Here is a 12,520-nt window from a genome sequence, read left to right as displayed (position 1 = left end):
GAGCAAATAAAAACTAATATTGGCATATGTTTTGTGATTCACTTGGAGCTTTGAGCTATCTAAAATTGCTTGCAAAGAGGTTTCAAGGATTTCATCATTAAATCAGACTCTAGAGTTGTTGTTCAGTTAATGAATGATGATTGTGTACAGTTTCATTCATGATCCCAGTTAATAAAAAACATCGTGTATAAAAGGATGGGTGGCAAGTGCAACATGTGCTTTGAAAAGGTAATTAAGTGGCAAATGAATTGACTAAGTTTGGTCATTCTATAGAAGAATATCTTACGATTTTTTTATTTTGCTCCTTTTTTGTATAACGCCATCTTGGTGGACGTTTCTTCAATTGTTTCCTTGCGATTTTTAGTTTGTTGGAGGGTCTTTCTCAACATCTTCCACAAAAAGAAACTTCAAAATTTAATATCAGATTTTGTACTGATTGCTTTTGGGACTCACTTTTTAGTAAAGTTTAACTTTTTCTTCTTCTTCTAAATATTGGTTGAATTAATTTCATGTAATTAAATAGAATAAGACAAATTTGATGTATTAGATTAGTAAAAAAAATTCATATTCAAAGTCAAAAAGCTTTGTTTCAGAAAGAAAGTATTAACTCAAATTTGAGAGGTAGTAAATGAACAAAATAATTTCTTTAAAATAATACTAATAATTATTATTATACATCCTGTTGTAAAAGAATTAACAACGAAATAAATCAAACTTTAAACATCACGTAAGTTGGTTGTTGCCTAGATTTCAAATACTAAAATAAATAAATAAATAAATAAATAAAACTTTAGAAAACTACGAGTATTTTTTCCCTTTTTCAATGGCTGTTTAGTGGAAGAAGAAAGAGAATAATTGTATTAAAGTCGTGAAAAAGGAAGTGGAGGAAGAAAAGGAGAAGAAACTTTGCCTTATAAAATGCAAAATTAACCATAAGTGTTAGTTGCCGCCGGCGCCATAGAACATGGATGCAATAACAACTTGAATCTTGAGTTGACACTACAAAACTGGGAGCTTAAGGATTGTCACTCGCTGACAGTGAAAGCGATACATAATAAAAATGTAACTATTGATAATTATGATAACTAATTTATACTGTGATAATTATTATTTGTAACTATTGATAATATATTTAAAAAAAATATTCAAATTCAAATTATAACCAAAGCTATTTAAAACGATAGATCGAAAGAAACAAAAAGTTAATTTAAGCCGTCAGTTGATATTAAAAATGTAAGAGGACATAATTGTTTTTTGATATTTAGTTACAACTTTGTAAACCGTTGGATTGATATCAAAACATAAAAGGATGCATACTAGGTGCATGTGAGGAATTTGAAATTGACGTCTTTATAAAAAGAGAATATTCAAATAAAAGGGAATATGAGGAAGAGTGGAGAGAGTGAACACATAAAAAAACATATAGTCTTATAAGTTTATGCATCTAGAAACATTAAATGATGTTTGTTTAACCAATTTAATTGATTATTTTGAATAGCCTAACATACACGGGAGGGAGTATTTTTCTTTTTGTCAGAAGTTGATTGTTTGACATAGTTATTTGTAATTAATTATAAGTTCTCCATTTCTTTATTATTTAATTTTTATTCAAAACTCTCTATTTTATATTCAATAATATTTAATGGTATTTTTATTTTAAATTATTAAAAAGAAAAAAAGAAAAAAAACATAAAAGAAAATTAATTGACCCATTTAATTCTTATTTGCTCAACGACAAAATGGGCCTGGGCCTTTAATATAGTCTTAAGATTTTGACCCATGACCCATCATCACCCGTTTTTATCCAAATATTATTGTACGTAACCCACACTAATCAATGTATATTATTGTGCATGAGAAAGAGAGACAGGAGAAAAGAATTGAGAAGAAGTGTTTGGAGAGGGAAATGTTAATTAAAAGATTTCCTTAGCTACTTGTGTACGGTAATAGTTCAAGGTCCATTCACTCTGTTGTGTACACGTTTTATGTTCCAGCAGTTCAGTCGGCTTGTAAATAAATGTCAACTTTATTGAATTTAGAGTGATTTTTAATAAATATTTAAATTTTATGTTTATTTTTTAATAAAAAAATTCTCTTACAAAATAAAATTTATTTTTGATGATTAACGCTTTATTTTAATTTTTTATATTTATTTATTTATTATTATAAATGAAAAATATTATTAGAAAACGAACACAAGATTATTAATTTATTTAGAGGGGGGAGAGATGCAGGTAGTGGTGGTGAAAATAAATTGGACTGACTTGTTTGATCTATTTTATTTTTTTGTAACTTAAGTTTGGATTTGTTATTCAGCATAGGTTTATTTTTAGGTTTAGATCTGACTTTTATTTTATAAAAGCTCGTGAGGACTACTAGTTTATTTATTTCGTACTAAAAAGTGTATAAAATATTATTTTTAAAATAAAATCAAAGAATTTCATTAAAAATAATAAGATAATTTTAAACCACATGGAAAAAATTTACTTATAAACATAGCATGTGACATATTATCAATGACTTTTAAGTCTTACCAAAAGAAAATAGTACATATTTCTCCTGTCCATCTATGCTTATACAAATTAACCTATTTCAAACATTAATTAAAATGATTTAGATCATCAAACTATTAAAATAATTTTGTAATTAGAATAAAATAAATATAATATTACATATCATATTAATTATATTTTTTATTATAAAATATTATTGTTAAACAACATGGCTCATCAAATTTAATAGATCTTTATTAAGGTTATGGTCTGACTTATTTAACTAAATAGATTTGTGAAAAAAACTTAAAGTTAACATTTTTTGTAAATGCGTAAACTAGATCAGATCTTAAAAGAGACCCAGTCATAAGCCTCCAATGAATGCTTCGGCCTACTTCCATCTCCTACCGGCCGGATCCATGAACAGTACCATGGGAGCAATTGTCCTGCATGAATTATTAATTTTTACTTGTTTATATTTGATAAAAAAAAGTTTACTCCCATAATACAATTTTTTAAATGAAAGTAAAAAGTTATAAAATATTAAAGAGAAAGATTTTTTTTCTGCTGGAAGACTATGAAAGAGAAAAATCAATAGCTGAATGGTTGTTTTACACACACATATAAAGACATATTTTGATAATACTGAGAATAAAAAATCACATAACATTTTAAAAATATAAAAGACAATTATAATTTATAAGAACTCAACCATTTAGATTTTTTATCATAAAATTGTGCTTTTTTTAAAAAAATATAATAATTTTTATAAAAATATTATAAATTATTTTCTTGTCTCACTAAAAAAAAAAATTATGGATTCGTGACTAAAGACACCGATGCACATGTCCTTGGTGTCAAAAGAGTGTAAGACCACAAATTTCTTTACACACATTTTTTAGAGAGGGGATACATGCTCACATATCCTTGGTGTTTTAAGAGTGTAAGACCACACATTTCTTCGCGCACAGTCTTTATATGATGATAATGATAACATCCTTAGCATGGCGACACGTCACGCTAATAGATTGTAATAAACCAATTACATACGAATCTCATCGTTTGACGCAGAAGAGAAAATACCATATATCATCGAATCCAACAAAAAAAACACGTCTACAAAAACCAAATATATGTGAGCAACATGCATGTAAATATGATTATGCCTTACTCACAAAGAAACACCTTTTTTTGTTTTTTTTTTGGAGTATGCAATTTTTAAACGGAATTAAAGGAAAAAATATTTTTTACAATGTTTTGATCCACTTATTTTTAGGATTGTCTCGTTAAATACAACTGTTAAACTAAACATTTCTCATACAATAAAATTTTAGACTAATCCTTCATCAAAATTAGCTGAAATTGAAAAATTAACTGAAACATATAAGCTAGACAGCTAGTTGATTGAGTTAAATATATTTCATAAGATTAATTAATAAATAATTTATCAATATGTAAAATAACATAAAAGTATATTAATTAATTATTTGATTTAAAAAGTAAAAAAAATTTAAGTAAATTAATGAGAAAAAATGATAAATAAAAAAATAGTAAATTATAACCAAGTATCTTATACAAATAATTTAGAAGTTACATAAAATGAATAACTAACTTATAGATTAATCAAATAAACTCACGAACACACTCAACCAAACTATACTTATATATATGTAGGTCAAAAGAGTTTATAAGTTTTCCGAGTATGCCTTTCCAAACACATCATACATAATTATTTTAAAAAATATACAGATAGGACCAAACTGAAATATAATACTTTACATTTTAAAATTAAAAATTTATTTTGATAACTTATGCATCACAAATTAATATTTTTTCTTGACGAAACAAATTGATGTTAATTACTCATCGAAGTGAAATTTTAATTTTAATTTGAGAGAAAAAGATTGTTGCTCATATTTTATGGGTTTGGAATGGAGAAAAAGATAATGTCTCCTTATATTATATTATATATATATATATATATATATATATATATATATATATATATATATATATATATATATATATATATGGATATAAAATATTCTTAAATGTAAACATATATTTCATAGAAAAATAGACATGGAATATTTTTTTATTACCTTGTTATGTATAAAATAAAATATTTATCAACTTTATCGATAACTAATATTTATAAGAAAATTATTTTATTGATAATCTTTAATGAAATTACTTATTTTAATAATTTTTTTATTCATAATATTTAAATTTGAGATATTATTTAAAGAAATCAAGTTTAATATAAGTTAAACCAACTATTTATTGGTGATATTTTTCTTTAATCTCATTTGACTAAGTTCAGTCTAATAGACATGCAATTTAATTTCATTAATTTTTTATATTTTATTATATTAAGCAAATAACATAATTTTAACAAATCTAAAAAAAATATATGATACTTTTCTTTCAGTTTATTCTTTATGTTTTTATCTATCATCAACAATTACTTTTTCTACTAGTAAATTTTTTTGTCTATTACATATAAAACAAAATACATAATTACAAGAAAATACATTTTTTTAACATTTTTTGATGCATAATCATGAATGATAATATTATGGTCATTAATGTTTTTCAATGTATTCTTCTCAATACATAAAATTATCAAAGCAATCCATCTTCCTTATGACATTGATGATTCCAAATAGTTTTTTTTATTAATTTTAATTAGTTTTGAAAATCCGATTCAGCCTTTTTGGACTTTTTTTAGGGCCCTCGCAATCTTAATTAGGTCTTTGCTCATCGCCTCTCCAAACTAGCTAGGCTCCAAATCGGTCCGAAACATTAAATTTAACTTGTTTCCACGTAAATATAATATTGATAAATTTTTCAACAGATTTCTAAAAAAATGTTATACCTAGCTAATTAGGGTTGCTATGGTACAAGGCTCTCTAAAATATTGATGCATGCTTTTGTGGCTACGAATGAGAAGTTAGGGAATAATGTGCCATTATCAATGGTTCTAATCAGCATGAGCATCCACTATATATTAATCTAAAAAATATAAATTAACTCATCTCAGTTTGCATGTATTTATTAGAACACCTATAGGCCAGAAAGATTCTTTCATCCAAGCTCCTGTAAAATATGGAAAACAAATATATACATGGCTGGTGTTGAAAGACTAAGTAATGAAATCTGGGAATATAACTTTGTTCAACCTTCTAGATATTTAGGTCACATTTTAACCATTTTCAAAGATGGTGTGTCTAAAAAGGAGATTACCAGAATATATTATTTTTCCTTTGCATCTAAAATCTGCTTTCTTTTCTATAAGCTCATCCATATCCCACGACACTTGTTATTCCCATTTGCATCAAGCATGCACACCTAGATACCATTCCTGTCTGAAGGGTCGTAACATCATGCACTTGGTTTAGTTGAGAGGAAAATAATGCTATTTAAAATATCTACATCTACATATGAAAAAAAGAATTGATACTCTTTTCCGTGCCATTAGTTTTGCCTATATATGTTAAAGTGTACTATAAAACTCTAGCGTGATTACAAAACATTATCATTTTAAGAGATGCAAATGGCACAGAGGAATATATTCCTTTGTAGCTGGTTTCTTCCTTAGTTTGTTCTTCTTTTCTTCTTTATATCTACCATGGCTTCCTTGCTACAGAAAGCTTTTGGCTCTGAAATCTCTTCGTTTATATACCGTCTTTTTATCTATCAAGATCATAACAAAGGCATTCCTAGGAACTTCAAGATGCCAAAGAAGGGTCGACCACTTTCCTTGCAGGTTTGCTTTCAATATATATATATATATATATTCATTAATCTTGAAAGTGGAATAGCACCATGTATAGAGGGAAAGATAATTAATATTTTCTCTTTTTTTATTAACAAATATTAGTTGGCAGTTCGTTAGTGAAAAAATTCAAATCCACATAGACTTATGGCTCCCTCTTTACATCTTTTACCATCAAATAAAACTTATATCTCCTTTAATATTTTCTCCTTGATTATATGTTTCATTTTTTTCTCCATCGATCAGTAGTACAGTTCCTTGTTTTCCTTCATTACAGTTCATGATCATAGGATTTTATTTGTAGTAAATAATGGAATAATTAAAATCAAACTAAAACTGAAAACTCTTATTTATGCATGTCAGTGAGATTTTCTATTATGACGACAAATTTAATCAAAATTTGGTTTTAATGATCTTGGAAAGAATGAATAATTTATATCATCAGATCGATGTTAAGTTTAAACTTTATTGTTACTATTGTTAAAAGAAAAAAAAAAACTTCCATCGGTAAAAAGAGACGCCCATAGATGAACATTTCCTTTTGATTAAAAAATTGAAGGTGGAGAAAAAAAGTAGTAAGAATAAAAATTTGTTATATGACAGGTTAATGATCTTGTCAGACACGGAGTAGACACGGAGTAAAAGAGTGGAAAAAAAGTGACTTTTCAGATGAGTTCATATGAGAGAATATATGAAAATCACCATAAATCAGAATTGATTTTAGTTTGGGATCAGATTATTGTTCTCGTCCCATTTTATTTTATTTTACCATGGCCAATAGTATTTTGATTTAGTTGTTGTTTTTAAACATGTAACTAGTAAATACTACTATTTAACAAAATATATATACCGATTCAATTTCATATATATGGCGTTGCTTGAAATTTATAGAGGCTTTGAGAAAGAATCAGAATATGAAGTATGACCAATATAGTTAGGAAAAAACTGCCATGCAAACTGAAATGACATATCAGATACTTATTCGTTTCAGACTGTTGAGCTGAAAGTAAGGATGTGCTGCACGGGCTGCGAGAGAGTTGTTAAAAACGCCATTTACAAGCTCAAAGGTATGTTTTCTTTTTCTTTTTAATATGTCGAGGACTTAGGATGTGTTTGAGAAAAAAATATGTTAAAGGTAACTTACGTTTTCACATAAGTAACAAGGAAGTTATTTTTATTTTTGTTACTTTAGAATGTGCAAACTTCTGTTTGAAGTATTGAACGGAAAGGTTTCAAACGAAAATCCAAACACATAATTTATCAAGTTAGTCTTGTGGAATGTGGAGGGTTGTTTAGAATTTAGATGAAGTATTTTAGAGAAAAAAAATAAAAAAGAATATTTTTTAATTTTTAGCTAATTAGCAGAATTATATATTTTATAAAAAAAATCTTAAAAAATATTACTCAAATGAAAAAATGATACTCTATTTTCTCCCCTCGACACTCTCCTACCTCTGTACCTCAAACATATCCTATACGTGGTTCAAATGGACTAATGAAAAATGACAGGAATAAGAGACAGGTTAAAAAAAAAATTGGAATCTAATCCAAATACTCTGATTACATATTCTCATTCTCTTTTATATAATTGACTCGTTTAATAGTTTCATACACGCTGAGAATAATATTCTCACTTTACTTGTTCTTTATTATTTCTAGTTTATAGGTTAAATATGATTTTTCATCGTTTAGGTAAATCAAGAACAAGAAGTTGCCTTTTGGACGATGTATGCTTTTTTAATTTATTTTTGGAGAGATGTTCTTTACATTATCTCAAGAAAATATCATTTTTTTTCAAATAAGGCAATTTAAATATATATGCGCAGACTATTATTAAATGGCGACTTTTTTATTATCTATTAATTGCAAATTATTTGGACGATTAGTTGCGATAATACTCTTTTAATATTGTAAAAACAATTTCTATTTCATACGAATAATGTTTCTTTGTAAGTTTTTGTTACAGAAAGAATATTTAACTCTTCCAAGCATCGGAATTTAACATTTTTTTTACAGCAACCTACATGTTATGACTTAAATTTGATGTTGAAAATGAAGGTTCAAGCTAGCTGCACAGCAACAAAAAATTTAATATACACAGTTCAACTCATAACTTATAAATTTTTTTTCCAAACAAGCACATATACCGATAAATTTATGTTTCTTTTTAACTATCAAATAGTTTTTGTATAATGATTGATAGTGCAATTGTTTATAGCTATTAAACTAAATCTTCTCTTACTATTAAATCTCATATATATCTTCATTGGTTAGTTTTAGTTTCACTAAAATTCAATTCGTATACATTGGCACAAAATAACAATGGTATATATATGATGATTATACATATACTTTGTTTGATATAGGCATTGATTCAGTGGAGGTTGACTTGGAGATGGAAAGGGTAACGGTTGGAGGGTACGTTGATCGGAACAAGGTGCTTAAGGCTGTGAGGAGGGCAGGGAAGAGGGCAGAATTCTGGCCTTACCCTAATCCACCACTTTACTTCACAACTGCTGACCATTACTTCAAAGACACCGCTCATGAATTCAAAGAAAGCTACAACTACTATAGACATGGCTACAACCTCCCAGAGAGGCATGGCACCATGCATGTGTCTCACCGTGGAGATGACAATGTTAGCAACATGTTCAATGATGATAATGTCAATGCTTGTTCTATCATGTAATTATTAATTATACCTTATTATTAATATTGTGTGCTAGCTAGTCATGAAAACTTTTCATGACAATATGTAAATTTGCGGTAACTGCGCCCCATATATATATATAACTAATTTTTAAAATAATCGATCATATATTGCGATAATTTAATTTTTGTAACTGTCTTAAACTCACTTTTAAATAAAAAATGCATATAGAAATTCCAAATATTATATATGCATGTATTTGTTTTACTTGAAAATGTGAGTGAATATAAAGAGTTTCATTTGTTATTAAGAATAAGTACTTAAATTTATAATATTGATGTGGATAAATTTTAAAAACCATTGTGCAGTAAAAAAATGAGTAAGATTAAAATAAAATTTAAAATCCTTATATTTCACCAATTTTCAAATTTGTCCTTGCATAAAAATTGAAAAGAGTCCTTCAATGAATATGTGTGTACGTGTATTAATGCGAATTAAAAAAAGATTGAGTCATTACTTCTTAACACACAACACACAGAGTACATTAGTCATAACTAACATGAGTGATAACTTCCTACCACTTTGAATACATGAATTATAACTTCCTAAGATATAAGGTACATGAGTCATAACTTCATATATAACATGATACTATATATTAATGACCATTTAAACATGGTCTTAAGCCTAGCATGTATTAATTTCGTTTTTATCTTTTCCATCTTATTACACGGTGAATTTGAGCTTATAACTTTTAATAGTCATCTTTCTTGTGGTTTATCATACATATTTTTCTTATGAAAAATATTCTCTTATCCGGGATTTAAGGGGATGAAAAACCTTTTTCTTGGCAAAGAAATCGACTTGACTTTTTTGCTGTCATTTTTTCAGCTGTTGTTGTACCTTGAAAACCACACAATTTTATAATTGAATCACAAAATTAAATATTAACACAACTATATGGACAACACAATAACAACTGGAAAAAGAACAATAGAAAAATCAATTTGACAAAGAAATATATTATGGAAAAAAGACAATAGAGAAGTCAATTTGACAAAGAAATATATTATAAGTTGTGTTCTCTTACCACTTCTTGGAAAGGGGACATAAATTTTTCCTTTGATAAAAGATACATAGTAATTCTCACTATTAAAAAATAAATTCAACTACAATTTTAAAGAGTCTATAAAAAAACTTTTGAATCGTCTTTAAAATCAACATCATAAAAAGTTTTAACTTTTCGTGACGTTTTCTAAAAATTATCTTAGAAAAGTTATAATTCTAGTCTTAAAATATATTTTTTTACAAAAAATTAAAATATTGATAATTTTAAGACAATTTTTTTAAAAATCATGTTAGAATATATACATTCTAAGACGGTTTTTCAAATAACTGTAGTCATTTTTTTTTAAAAAGTAGAATAAAAATAAAATATTTTGATATGATTTTTCATAGAAGTGTTTTAGAATGTTTTTTTTTTCTTTTAAATTTTTTAAAAAACTAGCGATCTTCCTACATTCTTTGAAGTCATTTATTAATCTAGATTTATACTTAGACACAGTCGATAACCAAAAACTTAAGACTGGAACTTGCAACAACCTTTTTTGACAGGGAAGTTGGTTGACACATGCTCAACAATGTTAACCATTAAAAAGGAAAAAAGTTAAATTCTGTATAGTGAATGACGGGACATGTCCAAGATGCATTATCAAACCTGGATCCCAAGTCTAGTGTTTTATTTCTATTGTGTATATTATGATTAAATTTTTTATGACCACCAGCAGTTACATAACTTGTGAAGTTAATTCTGAGTTGATCATTTTATAGGAAGGGGAATATGATTTGGTTGTGTAAGAAACAGATACAAATCAGAAGAAAACCAAGAACAATATGATGAACATTGATAACTCACTGAAGAATTCAAATTTTGAAAAAATTACCATTCAATATATTGGACTTCTCATGAATTTTAAATCCTTCTTGTGAGCAACAGTTTCCAAAATGACAGGCACAAGACTAGTCCGCACATCCTGAATGTTAAATTTAAAAATTAAATTATATGAATTCAAGTAAAAAAATAAAGAAAATAATATCAATATATCATTTTTATCCTAGTTAAAAAGAGCAGACAAAATAAAGGTGCAAAGATAATAAAATGATCCACATTACAAAATTCAACAAAAATAAATGTGATAAAATCTAACAAAAAAAAAAATGAATTTTGGCTGCTTCAATAACAGGAGTATTGTGATATGTTATTTTGATTTATACCTCTTTCTAATAAGATCATTGAGCTCATTCAGGTGAAGTAGAGTAAGGAAGCAGCTAACCTCTTTGAGCCTTTATTATCTACTGCTTGATTCTTAATCGCGTTGAATCTATAGGCAATTGCCACATCCTATAGATTAAAGAAAACAAGAATAAAAAAGGCATGCCTTGTCAGTGAAATGTACACATTGACACAATAGATCCAATATGCATTCAGGAATGACAAAGCCTGTCACTATCGATCAATACCTCCATAGCATCACATGGGTGAAGAACATCACTTCTAGAAGGAGGTACAGATACCACAAAGTATTACGTGAGAAAGTATGAGTTGAATCATGTGCTTTTGTACTATAGGAGGCAACACCTGATTTCAAACATTTGATTAACAATAAATTGAATGTCATAGAAAAATATTACATGCTTTAGTGGCATAAAATTTATACTTGAAGGTGGCAAAGCCGGGAAATTACATAAGCCAGAAGTCACTGATACTGAAGATGTAGAGAATTAAAGATAATTAAATTACACAAACATAGCACGCATTGTAAAGACACAATCTTACAATCCATATGTTGTCAACTCCACCAAGGATGGCAGCAGCCAACTTGGATGGAAAAGGATTCCAAACTCTGTACTCATCTTTGGAACCATCTTCGTTCTGCAAAATGAAACTATCAATTCATGCATCCATGGTTCGGTACTTAAGAAGAAAAAACAAATAATGGTGAACTATAAAGAATATAAAAAGCTTGTAAGAGATTGTAGAACCGGTTCATAGATAACTTAGTAAGTCACCAATTTTGCTACAAACCAGCCGAGTTAAACCGGTTTATACCGGTTCAAGTGCATAACCAATCAAAATGCATGTTCAGACTGGTTGGGTATCCGATTTATGAGTTAATGGGTCGACCCAGTCAGAGTTGTGAGTTATGATTATATCAATTCTAATCTTATGACGTGTAAATGGGCTTGACATATTTTTTTTATTTGAGGGATATGAAACACATTGTGTAGATTGGACACGGAAGAAGTAGGATAATGTAATAGGCCATTGACTCAAATCTTTAAGGATTTGGAATGATCCAATAAATTGAATCGAATTGGTTCTTTTCTATCACTAGAATTGTTCTTTTTTTTTATAATCATTCTTATATTTGTCAAAAGTGATAATTATGGTGGAGATCATAAAATACTGGATCATGTTTAAACGTTGATGAAATGTAACAGAGATATGTTAAATAATTAAAATTTGCATTTCCTATTATGAATTCAAAGGGTTACACAACAATTCTATTTTTTTTTACTTCTGATATGATACAAAATAAT

General features: G+C 27.4%; 1 protein-coding gene and 1 long non-coding RNA gene across 2 annotated transcripts; one reads left to right on the top strand and one right to left on the bottom strand.

Moving 5' to 3' along the window:
• Positions 1-6,010: 6,010 nt before the first annotated feature.
• LOC100806253 (heavy metal-associated isoprenylated plant protein 30) lies at positions 6,011-9,079 on the top strand. The gene is made up of 3 exons (XM_003536118.5): positions 6,011-6,261; positions 7,262-7,337; positions 8,637-9,079. Exons 1-3 carry the CDS (start codon positions 6,124-6,126, stop codon positions 8,957-8,959), a joined length of 537 nt encoding a protein of 178 aa, XP_003536166.1. The 5' UTR covers positions 6,011-6,123; the 3' UTR covers positions 8,960-9,079.
• A 1,872-nt stretch (positions 9,080-10,951) lies between these two features.
• Positions 10,952-11,890, bottom strand: LOC121172886 (uncharacterized). The gene is made up of 3 exons (XR_005886659.1): positions 11,757-11,890; positions 11,441-11,558; positions 10,952-11,321 (listed from the first exon to the last, which is right to left on the bottom strand). It is a non-coding gene; the product is annotated as an uncharacterized lncRNA (long non-coding RNA).
• Positions 11,891-12,520: the final 630 nt, after the last annotated feature.

Source organism: Glycine max, chromosome 10 (assembly GCF_000004515.6).
Source record: "Glycine max cultivar Williams 82 chromosome 10, Glycine_max_v4.0, whole genome shotgun sequence".
Taxonomy (NCBI): domain Eukaryota; kingdom Viridiplantae; phylum Streptophyta; class Magnoliopsida; order Fabales; family Fabaceae; genus Glycine; species Glycine max.
The sequence above is the reverse complement of the archived record's forward strand: the minus strand, read 5'-3'. Positions and strand labels throughout refer to the sequence as shown.